The sequence below is a fragment of the Sphaerodactylus townsendi genome, unplaced genomic scaffold, assembly GCF_021028975.2.
Source record: "Sphaerodactylus townsendi isolate TG3544 unplaced genomic scaffold, MPM_Stown_v2.3 scaffold_28, whole genome shotgun sequence".
In the NCBI taxonomy this organism is placed as follows: Eukaryota; Metazoa; Chordata; class Lepidosauria; order Squamata; family Sphaerodactylidae; genus Sphaerodactylus; species Sphaerodactylus townsendi.
Window position 1 is genome coordinate 228,433 of NW_025950451.1, and position 12,008 is coordinate 240,440.

General features: G+C 47.7%; 1 protein-coding gene across 5 annotated transcripts in view; it reads left to right on the forward strand.

The window, feature by feature from the left end:
- LOC125425325 (rho GTPase-activating protein 20-like) overlaps positions 1–12,008 on the forward strand; it is a 118,063-nt gene that overhangs the window by 49,139 nt on the left and 56,916 nt on the right. For 3 of the 5 annotated variants that reach the window (XM_048482937.1, XM_048482934.1, XM_048482935.1), the window contains 4 exons: positions 95–136; positions 6,288–6,372; positions 9,582–9,659; positions 11,360–11,426. In XM_048482937.1, coding sequence (XP_048338894.1) covers positions 95–136; positions 6,288–6,372; positions 9,582–9,659; positions 11,360–11,426 — 272 coding nt within the window. The remainder of the gene's footprint in view (positions 1–94; positions 137–6,287; positions 6,373–9,581; positions 9,660–11,359; positions 11,427–12,008) is intronic. The other 2 variants (XM_048482936.1, XM_048482938.1) reach the window with 1 other exon arrangement.

Below are 12,008 nucleotides of genomic sequence, written 5' to 3' on the forward strand. Positions count from 1 at the left end.
GTTCCAGCTGCATGAGACAGAACAGCACAGCCAAAGGTCCTCTGTGGGTCCCCTTGCATATTATCTTACCTCAGTGTTTACTTATCATTCTCAGCTTGCCTGAAGTGAAAGAAAGATGGCTGTCAACGCTGCTATGGTAAGAGATGGTGTCTTTTCTCCTCTACTGCACTCTGCACCAACAAGTGCCATGGGGTATCTACAGTGCCTGGTGCAGCTAGCATTCTTACTTTCCACCTCAGCAAGGACGTAGGTAAGGGGGCGGTTCTCGGGTTCAACCCCCCCCATTCATGTCCAAAGCTCCGCCCCCTCCGTTTGTTTTTTGGGTTTTAAAAACATTTTTCGTGTTTTTTGGTTTTTGGCCTGCAGGGGGTGCATTGTTTGGGCTAGCAGCACCAGACTTTCAGGGATTGTTTAGGGGACTCTCCTGATGATACTACTCAGGTTGGGTGATGTTTGGTTCATGGGGTCCAAAGTTATGGACTCCCAAAGGAGTGCTTGTTTCCAATGGGAGCTAATAGAAGATGGGGCTACACATTTGAGGGTCCATAACTTTGGACACCCTGAACCAAACTTCACCAAACCTGGGATGTATTATCAGGAGAGTCTCTTATTGATACCACCCAGGTTTTGTGAAGTTTGGTGGAGGGGGACCAAAGCTATGGACTCCCAAAGGGGGTGCCCCATCCCCCATTCTTTCCAATGGGAGCCAATAGGAGATGGGGGCTACACCTTGAACCAAACTTCACCAAACCTGGTTGGTATCATTAGGAGAGTCTCCTAAAGATACCCTGAAAGTTTGGTGCTTCTAGCTTAACAATTGCATCCCTAACAGCAGGCACCCCCCAAATTTCCTTCGGCATGGATTTAAAGGCTCCAAAAAGCTGTGACTAGCCCAAGGTCACCCAGCTGGCGTGTGTGGGAGTGCACAGGCTAATCTGAACTCCCCAGATAAGCCTCCATAGCTCAAGTGGCAGAGCAGGGAATCAAACCCGGTTCCTCCAGATTAGAATGCACCTGCTCTTAACCACTACGCCACATTGAAAGTGATGCTGTTTCAGGGTGGGGGATAATCCACCTGAAAACAGCATCACTTTCAATGTTGTTTAACTGGGGACCCCAGATTCTCCCTTAAAGGTGGATGTAAAAGGAGAATTTGGGCTCTCTAGTTTAAACACCATTGGAAGTGATGCTGTTTGGGGGTGGATTCCAGCATCACAGCGGCTGATCTGGAGGGGTTCAGATTTTGCACCGGGCTCCATTTTCCATCTATGCCTGCCGAGAGGGGAGGGCAGAAGGAACTGCCGGCTGCCAGCTGGGAGCCCAGCTGGTGGGGGGGGGAGCAGGGGCAGGGAGCAAGAGGAGCAAGGGCAGGGGAGTCTCCCGCCGCCTCGACTCAGCCCTCGAAGAGCTGCGCGAGGCAAGTGCTAGGCCAGGGGCGGGGCTTGGGGAGGCATGGCCATGCCCTAGGGGCAGGTGGGGGTGTGGCCCCACCCCCAACCCCCCATAAAAATCTATACCTACGTCCCTGCACCTCAGTAGGCTAGAAAGAAAATTACATCAAATCATCTGGAAGGTGTGGGGTCTTATAGGGGGGTATGTGTTCTGATAAGTCATCATTTGCTCTTGTCTGCAGACTTTGCAACACGTCAACCACAACTGTTTCACTTCAAACTTTTTTATACAAAATTGTAATTTTTTTGTGAAAAATCAGCTAAATTCCAGAATGTTTTTTTCTACTAAAATAATCTTTAGTGACCTTCTGTCTCTTTAATAATTATCTTATATTTGCATAGCAAGGTCAGCCAAATCTTTGGATACCTAAATTAGGTAACTGGAACTATGAACGGGCAGGACAGATCTTCTTACAAACTTGAAAAGACCCACAGGTTTGCAGAAGAAAGTGAAATATATATTTTAAAAAGTCACTTTCATAATTATCTTTCATAACTATCAAGACAGATATTCTTACAAACCTGAAAAGGGGCCCAAGTTTGCAGAAAAATGGGAAACAAAAAAATTAATGAGTGGGATTTCGAAAACTGAAAACTGAAAACAGGAACACCTGTAGCTTTAAGCAATGGTGGAATCCCCACGGTCCATTAATCGCGTGATACTCAACCGAAATATCAGCAAGAACTCTCCACTTCTCAACCGCCAAACACGGATTCATCCTGGTTCTAGCCCTCCCGCTCCCCCTATCACGTGTTTTTTTAAGAACCTGCATGGAAGTGCACCTTTTAAAAAAACATGCGCTGAAGCCAGATCAGTGGGGAAGTTCGGGGGTTGAATGTAGATTTATTTTCCTGCCATAGGGAGTGATGTGGAGCCTTCCAGCCAATAAGAGGGCAGCGGGCTTTGCACAATGCACGCGCGGCCTTTTTGTTTTGTTTTGCGCTGGTGGCGGCTACGTTGAAACATGGCTGCGTGAAACGTGATTTCTGTGCCAACTGTAAACTAAAATTAGACTTTTGTGCCAACACAGCTGCGTGGGTAAAGAGTGCCGAAAAACTCAAAGTCATGCATAAACGTAGCTTAGCGTAGGAGGGGAAATTCTATCTACGCATATGCATAGTGACGTACCTGTGCAAAAAAAAAAGTTTATAAAATTCCTGCCCCAACACAATGCAACAGCCAATCAGGACAGCCAATCAGGACAAGGAAGAACAGAGCCGCTGAGCAGATCATGTTCGTGCGGAGTGCTGCACTGTTTGAAACTGTGATAGACATCAATGTCCTCATTGCTGCAGGAAGGAGGGTGAAACTGCGATGAAAAGGTTCTGTTTCTTTTGGAACCTGGTTGTATCCAGCTTTAATTTCTCAGTGGGGATTCCACCAACAATTCCTTCAGTGGCTATTGCTAGACAACCACTATCCCAAGACTTGGCTTTCTTAGTGAAAGGGGTAGGGGACTGGGACCTTCCAGGCCTCTTTTGGCTTTCGGAGGAAGGTATTTGAGGGCCAATCCTGGGCTAGGGTGGCCAGCTCCAGGTCAGGAAGTTCCTGGAGTTTTCTGGTGGAGTCTGAGGAAGGCAGGGCTTGGGGAGAGGAGACGAGAGGTCTCAGTCAAATATAATGCCATAGAGTCCACTCTACAGAGCACTCTTCTCCTGGGTGGACAGTTCTCTCTTGTCTGGTTTCAGTTGTAATTCTGAGAGATCTCCAGGTCCTACCTGGAGATTGGCAGCTGTAGACCTTGAAGCAACCTCTGGGTGACTTGATACCATCCTACTTCCAAGACTCAACTAGGCCTGGCTATAGGGTTGCCTGCCTTCAGGTCAGGGACGTAGGTATAGATTTTTTATGGGGGGTCTTGGGGGGGCACATCCCAACCTGCCCCTAGGGCATGGCCACGCCCCCAAGCCCCTCATAAAAGCAGCTCTCCAAGGCCGGGGGGCGGCAGACTCCCCCGCCCTGACCCCCATCAGCTGGGGTCCCAGTCAGCAGCTGGCAGTTCCTTCTGCCCTCCCCTCTGGGCAGAGGTATAGAGGGAAAATGGAGCCCGGTGCAAAATCTGAAGCTTTTAAGGTCCTCGTCCGTCGTACCTGCCCCCTCCCCCGAGCAGCCGCTTGTGGGATGCTGGAATCCACCCCCAAACAGCATCACTTTCAATGGTGTTTAAACTAGAGAGCCAAATTCTCCTTTTACATCCACCTTTAAGGGAGAATCTGGGGTCCCCAGGTAAACAACATTGAAAGCGATGCTGTTTTGGGCTGGATTATCACCTACCCTGAAACAGCATCACTTTCAATGTGGCGTAGTGGTTAAGAGCAGGTGCATTCTAATCTGGAGGAACCGGGTTTGATTCCCTGCTCTGCCGCTTGAGCTGTGGAGACTTATCTGAGGAATTCAGATTAGCCTGTGCACTCCCACACATGCCAGCTGGGTGACCTTGGGCTAGTCACAGCTTTCTGGAGCTCTCTCATCCCTACCCACCTCACAGGCTGTTTGTTGTGAGGGGGGAAGGTCAAGGAGATTGTAAGCCCCTTTGAGTCTCCTACAGAAGAGAAAGGGAGGATATAAATCCAAACTCTTCTTCTGCTAAACTGAGAACCTCAGATTCTCCCTTTAAATCCATGCCGAAGGGGGGGGGGGATTTAAAAGGAGAATCTGGGGAAATTTGGGGGGTGCTTGTTGTCAAGGGTGCAATTGTTAAGCTAGCAGCACTAAAATTTTAGGGTATCTTTAGGAGACTCTCCTAATGATACCACCCAGGTTTGGTGAAGTTTGGTTCAGGGGGTCCAAAGTTATGGACCCTCAAAGGTGTAGCCCCCATCTTCTATTGGCTCCCATTGGAAACAATGGAGGATGGGGCACCCCCTTTGGGACCCCCTGAACCAAACCTCACGAAACCTGGGTAGTATCATCAGGAGAGTCCTCCAAACAATACCTGAATGTTTGGTGGTGATAGCCTAAACAATGCTCCCCCTGCAGGCCAAAAACAAAAAAAACCACTAAAATGTTTTTAAAACCCACAGACGGGTGGGCGGAGCTTAGAACATGAATGGGGGGGTCTGAACCCGAGAACCCCCCCTTACCTTGCTTCAGGTGGTGCCTGGAGATCTCCTGGAATTGGAACTGATCTCCAGGTGACAGAAATCATTTTACCTGGAGAAAATGGGTCCTATTATACCCCACTGGGGTCCTTCCCCAAACCTGCCCACCCCAGACTCCACTCCCAAAATCTCCAGGTATTTCCCAGCCCAGAGTTGTCGACCCCACCTAGCTGCTTGTTACTCTTCAGGAGCAACTATCCTGTGGAAGCCAGTCTGGGGCAGCAGTTAAAGCTTCAGATCCGTGTCTGAAAGGCTCAAATCCCCATCTTTCTGTCGAAGCTCCCTGGGTAATTTGGGGCCAGTCACAGACTTTCAACTGGTCTCACAGGGTTGCTATGTGGATGAAAAGGAAGAGAGGAGAATAATGTAAGCTACTTTGGACCCCACCGTGGAGAAATGAAGTTATTTCTCATATGGGGTTATTAAATTATTAAATAACTGTGGGTTATTTATTTATTTATTTATTTATTTATTTATTTATTAAAGCAAATAAATTATTTATTAAAGCAAATTTATAAAGCAAATAAATTATTTATTAAAGCAAATAAATAATATAGCTGAAGATGATGGCCAGATAAATGCTATGCTACTGAATGGCTGAGAAGCAGAGAACACAGTAAAAAAAGAGAACAGGATATGGGGTTGCGGGGGGGGGGGGAAGTACAGAGGAAATTGTGTGGGGATGAGGATACAGGGAACAGTGAGGTGCCCCCTCCACGAGTCCTCAAGGGATCCTTGCCATACAAGTGGACCTCATCAAGTGGCCTACCCCACAGTGGGCTACAGTTTTCCTGGGCAGAGGTTGCCAGAGGAGAGAGAAAACTTAAGGCAAGAGGAGCTGAAACTGGTCAGTTGGCCCTGGGTGGGAAGGACGTAGGGTTGCCACCTCCAAATTAGGATTTTTAAAAGAGATTTGGGGGAGGACCCTGGGGAGGGTGGGGTTTGGGAAAGGGAGGAAGTGGCTGCTTTGGAGGTTTCAGGCCTCAGCCTGTCAGTTGGGGGGGGGGGGGCCTTTGCAAGGGAACGGTGAGGCTTTCTTCTCTGCAGGTGTCCGGTTATCGCTCTCCCGCTGTCTGCGGCCCTGGAGCCAGGAAGAGCAGTCGCGTATCAAGTGTGAACTGTTCCCAGCTCTCTTGTGCTTTGTTCTGGGGGTATAGAGCCGTTTGGCTACGGGGGGCCGGGAGCTCTGGGGGATGTAGGCGTGGGATCTTCAGAATCATCTTTGCTGATGCTTACCTTCAGGTGCCAAATAAAGACCACAGACCAAATCTACAGTGTCTGTTATTTTCGGACGTGGGGTCCAACAGGAGGGTACACTCTATGGCTCCTGATGCGTTCGCTTCCCTCGCCAAATATCACCCTCCTCAGGCTCCCTCGCCAAATCTCCAGGAATTTCCCCACCTGCAGCCAGCAACCCTCACTGGGGGGGGGGGGGGGCTGATCTCTGTAGTTGGGAGATCACTGTAATTCCAGGATGTCACCAGACCCCACCCTAGAAGGAGCGAAGGAAGCAGGAAAAGGGGACTTCCAGGAAAGAGAAAAATAAAATAGCAGACAGTGGAGAAATGAGACATCTTCTGCGAGTCCTTGTAGGTTCTCACCTGTAGTTACTCTAACAATTGTTGCATGATTTATTATTTGTATTTATTTCATGATCCTGCCAAACCATAGAGACTGGTGTGTCTGGCACACGCGGGGGGGTTTATTGTCTTATGATGTTCTTCTGAATTACAGGCATATTAATGAAATGAAGCAGAATGAACATCCCAAAAGTTTCCCCATGCAGATTCTGTGGATGAGTGGCAGCAGCAGCTCCTGTGTGAGTAACCCTGAATAAAAAGGCCACCAGCCAAACAAAAGGGAGTCAGAAGGATCCAGGACAAACTGCAGAGCAGCAACTGTTTTGGAGAGAGGAGCCAGATGAGGTGGCCCATGGCGGCGTTTGCAGAAGGGGCTCCTGGCTCCAGAGAGGGCTCGGAAGGGCAGGGGTGTGTTTAGCCGCGCCAACTAACTCATTCATGGGCTTCTCTGGAATAAAGCCAGCTCTGCCTGACACTGAAGGCCTCACAGCTACGAGGGGCTACGTATAAGACTCCGAGAGAAACCTCTTTCAAACACACACAAATAAGTTTTAGAATAAACTCTGTTGTCCTGGGTAGTGCCAGGACACTTTGTGCTGGACCTTGAGCAAACTCTTTAGGGATGTCATAGATGAGATCAAATCAGTTTGTGTGGTAGATCTGGGGCCTGTGTTGGCCAGCTGTCTCCTAGAATTCGGTTTATTTTTTGCTCCAAAAATTGTTCCCAGATCTCTCAGTTGCCACCTTCTCTGCATCTTCTCCCTAATTTTATTAGGCATCTGCATCTTTTCGCTTAATTTTACCAGGCCCGATACAACAGTGCTCAATCACTTTGACAAATTTGTACTTGTGATGAAGATGCGTAGCAAAAAAATGTGTGCCTCAAGCCAGTGAATCTCATTCAGTTGGAATGACTTTATTCTCTTTGAGTAGAGCTATGGCGGGAAGCAAGAGGAGAACCCTGATGTTTTCTTCCACTGCTGCTCTAAATCTATACAGCAGTTGCATCTGTGGGCATGTAGCAACACCTGCACCTGCTGTTCCTAGCAGAGGCGTTCCTCCCATTGGGCAAAGTGGCCAGTTGCCCTGGGCGCAGCCCTGTGGGGGGCGCAGGTTTGTGGGATTTTTTGTATTTTCAGTGTTTTTCCATTTTTGTCCTGCAGAGGGCGCAGTTTTTAGGCTAGCAGCACCAAAATTTCAGGGATGTTTTGGGAGACTCTCCTGATGATATGACCCGGGTTAGGGTTAGGTTTGGTGAGGTTTGGTGAGGTTTGGTTCAGGGAGTCCAAAGTTATGGACTCCCAAAGGGGGTGCCCCATCCCCCATTGTTTCCAATGGGAGCTAATAGGAGAGGGGGGCTACACCTTTGAGGGTCCATAACTTTGGACCCCCTGAACCAAACTTCACCAAACCTGGGAGGTATCATCAGGAGAATCTTTTACTGATACCACCCAGGTTTTGTGAAGTTTGGTCCAGGGGGTCCAAAGCTATGGACTCCCAAAGGGGGTGCCCCCATCATCCATTGTTTTCCAATGGGAGCTAACAGAAGATAGGGGCTACACTCTTTGAGGGTCCATAACTTTGGACCCCTGAATCAAACTTCACCAAACCTGGGTGGTATCATTAGGGGAGTCTCCTAAAGATACCCTGAAAGTTTGGTGCTGCTAGCTTAACAATTGCACCCCTGACAGCAGGTACCCCCCAAATTTCCCCAGATTTTCCTTTTAAATCCCCCCGCCTTTGACATGAATTTAAAGGGAGAATCTGAGGTCCCCAGTTTAAACATTGCAAGTGATGCTGTTTCAGGGTGGGGGAGAATCAACCCCAAAATAGCATCATTCCCAATGTTGTTCAAACTGGGAACCCCAGATTCTCCCTTTAAGGTAGGTTTAAATGGAGAATCTGGCCTCCCTAGTTTAAACACCATTGAAAATGATGCTGTTTGGGGGTGGATTCCAGCATCACTTGTTTAAACTAGGGAGCTCATATTCTCCTTTGAAACATTGAAAGTGATGCTGTTTCCCCCAATTGGGGGTACTGGATACAACACCATAAAATGTTTTCAAAAAATTATTTCTGCTGTGTGGCATGGCTTATTGCTGTGCTCAGATTTGTGAGTTGGGGCATGTTCTATAATGTGATGGTGACTTTGAAACAACCTGGTGTAAAAAATCATTGCTTGGTCACAGTGGGGGAGGGTGGCTGCCCATGGGGGGCGCCAAACTCCAGTTTGCCTAGATACGCCACCGGACGTAGCTACAAGGGGAGTGCGCGTTGCATTGGGCACGGGCCTGGGGGGGGGGGCATCAAATTCAGGTTTTGCCCAGGGCTCCAGTTTGCCTAGTTACTCCACTGGTTCCTAGGGTTGCCTACCTACAGGTGCTTTCTAGAGATCTTCCACTGTTACAGCTGATTTCTTATAATACAGTTCTGCTCCCCTGGAAAAAATGCTGCTTATGACATCATACCCCACTGAAGCTCCTTCCCTCCCCAGGCCCCACCTCCAAAGTCTTCAGGTATCTCCCCACCCAGAGTTGGCCACCCTAGTTGTTCCACAACCTGGGCCATTCTCTGCTTTTGTCCACTCGTCCTCTCTGTTGAAGGCAACTCCTCTAGGAAGATGCTGTTCTCTTCTTTACGATAAAATACCTCCTAAAACTGGGGGTCCCCAACCTTGTTGAGACTCTGGGCAGCTTTGGAATTCCGATGCAGTGTGATGGACACAGCCACAGAAGGCAGAGCCAGTCACAGAACAGCTGCTGCAGCTGACCTTCAGTCACACAGTGAAGAGCAGCAGTGGCGTAGGAGGTTAAGAGCTCGTGTATCTAATCTGGAGGAACCAGGTTTGATTCCCCACTCTGCCGCCTGAGCTGTGGAGGCTTATCTGGGGAATTCAGATTAGCCTGTACACTCCCACACACGCCAGCTGGGTGACCTTGGGCGAGTCACAGCTTCTTGGAGCTCTCTCAGCCCCACCCACCTCACAGGGTGTTTGTTGTGAGGGGGGAAGAGCAAGGAGATTGTAAGCCCCTTTGAGTCTCCTGCAGGAGAGAAAGGGGGGATATAAATCCAAACTCTTCTTCTTCTCTTCTTCTTGTTCTGTGATGGCAGCTGATGCCAAAGTGGTGTTTTTAAAAATCTGCACAGCCAATCAGCTGTTTAATGGTCAGTTAGAGACCCTTCTGGGCAAAAGCCCTGAAAAGACTTGGTGGGCACCAGGGAAGGTGCTGGAGTGTGGACGGGGGAGACCAGGAATTCATAATGTTTATATCATTCAATTAACCATTTTAAGTATTAAAAATGGTATTGCATTTTAAAAGAGTTATTGGTATCTACCTGTGCAGCATCGGCATGACATGGGTCGATGTCCAGGGAGCCATGCTGACACGAAAGCACTGCGCATGCCTCACAGTTTGTTCTGAAATGTCCCTTTGTTCTCTGCATCTAGAACACGACAATAAGCGTATCAAACATGGAGACAGCAGACAACGTCATCAAGAAGACAACACAAAACCTGGGACTTTTGGTAAGTGTACACTTTAGGGTTGGGACTGCCGTTTCAGGGGACAGATTGGAACAGTGCTCTCTTCGAAAATGCACCTGGTTCATCCCCAATTTTTCCAGCTTACAAAAATTGTCCTCAATCCCTTATCCTAGTGGGGATATAAGGGGACACGTGCTATCTGTTTTCACGTAGTTGCCTGGCAGGGGATCTCTGATGACTGCAGAGCTGTTGTCCTGACCCTGCTGAATGAACTAATTCTTGTACACCCTATTCATTACTTTTTCTCCTTTGCTCCTTTCTGCTTGCTTAATGTCACAACCAAGAAATGAGGGAATTGGGCAAGAAATCAAGGTGAGATTGATACAGTCTTTGGAGTTGCCTTCTCACAGCGTAAAATTTAATCTAGAGTGAGTCAGGCCATTGGGGGCCCCAAGGAGAGAACATAGAGCCCAGTATCTTCTTATAATCCTTTATCACAGCTGCAAATTGATTGTTTGCATCTGGGCATGAGCAGAATGTTTCTTATTTACTACAAATCATCTTCACCAGGCACCCGTGTTAACCTAGACAGCACCGTGGGGCTAAAGGACAGCTCAGTGGGATTGCCAGCTCGAGGTTGGGAAATACCCGGAGATTTTAGGGGCTGAGCCTGGGGGTGGGGAGGGGAGGGGAGGGGCCTCAGCAGAGAACCACAGAGAGCCACAGAGTCCACCTTCCAAAGTGGCCATTTTCTCCAAATGAATTTATCTCTGTCTCCTGGAGATCAGATGTAATTCTGGGAGGTCTCCAGCTACCACCTGGAGGTTGGCAACCTTACTGTTCAAACAGCCTTAACTCCTATATGAGTAAAAGAAGGAATGAACCTTACAAGGCCTAATAACCAAGAAGTCAACCAGGCCGTCTTACAGCTCAGACAACATTAAGTACATCTCACTACTGAAAAAGAGTTTGGTGGAACCTACATAAATTTGAACTAAGAGGGCCTGAATGCCAAGGTTGCAAGCCAGGGAGGAGAGTATTCCTGGGCATGTACAGATTATTTCCTCCTCATTACATGGCAAATGTACATCACCTACCAATTTGGTATTAGGTGATGAGCTGGAAGGAGTAACTGGAAGGCAGGAGGTACTCTGGCATCTCAGAAGTTAATTATTAAAGCACTGGTTGACCAGTGTCTTTCCCCAAATGCACACTTTGAACTGCCCAAAAACATCTGTTACATTTATGTTGGTATATTTTCTGCTTTCAGAACATGGCATTCCTACACAAGGGCTTTGAACTATTCAAATTTAGAAATCATGAGAGAAAGGAAAATGTTTAGAATAACGTATTTTGAAAAGCACACGAGCTGTTCTCTTTCAGCACACTTGTCTGTTCTGGGAGATACTTTACTGTGCTGCCATTTTGTAACAGTATATAATAAGCTCCTGAACTTCTGTTTGACTCTTTGAGCCTCATTCATGGATTCAGAAAAGCTCCAGCTTCGCCGGGGATCTTTTTCCTGCGCTGACCCCTTCCCCTCACTCTGGAAACCAGCGAGGACTTTCATGCTTCTGTTTTCCAGAAAGTTTGCCGCTGTGCATTTCCTGAACCCAGGCCTGCTCAGCTGATAGCTCTTTCCGTTGTTTTGGGCACTCTGTGCACTTGGATTTCTTTCCTTTGTTTCAGAGCCTGGCCCCACCGCCCACTGACAAGCCCTCTTTTCGTGTCTCAATTCACAGGGCCGACCAAGTGACTATTACTTGTGGGTAATATCAGGAAGGGATGATCCTGCATACCCTCTTATTGGTAAGAACCTAAATAATAGTAGCAAAACTTGCTGAAGCGAGTTAAATTGAGTCATTGATTTCTGAGGGATAAAAGGATTACTGCTTTTTATCATCCAGGAAATTTCAAGAAAGGTCTGAACTATTACCACATAGCAAAAGGTGGGCTTTTAAATAGGAGCTCCTTGTTGCTTCCTGGCTTTGCTAACACTGTCCTCTGGATCTGACACAATCTTAACTTTTTCTCGCCTGCATTTAATAGGCTTCACATGGTGGAGACGCTGAGGAGGAGCCGTGCCTCCAGCCCATGCACAGAAACCCCACAATTTCTCACACATTTGCATAAAAAAACAGCAAGATATTCCAGGTAGCTAAATGAGCAGAAGTCCTGTGGGACCTGAACGGCTAACAGCGTGAGCTTTCGTGAATCAGAGCTTACTTCTTCAGAGGCTAGCATCCGAAAAGGGGTGCTCTAACTCACAAAAAAATCAGACTGGCAGAAATGTTTTTAGTCTTTTTTTAATTTTAAATATTTATTAGCCACTTTTGTCCCTTGAGGAACTCAAGACAGCTGACAATATAACAATATCAATAAATAAATACA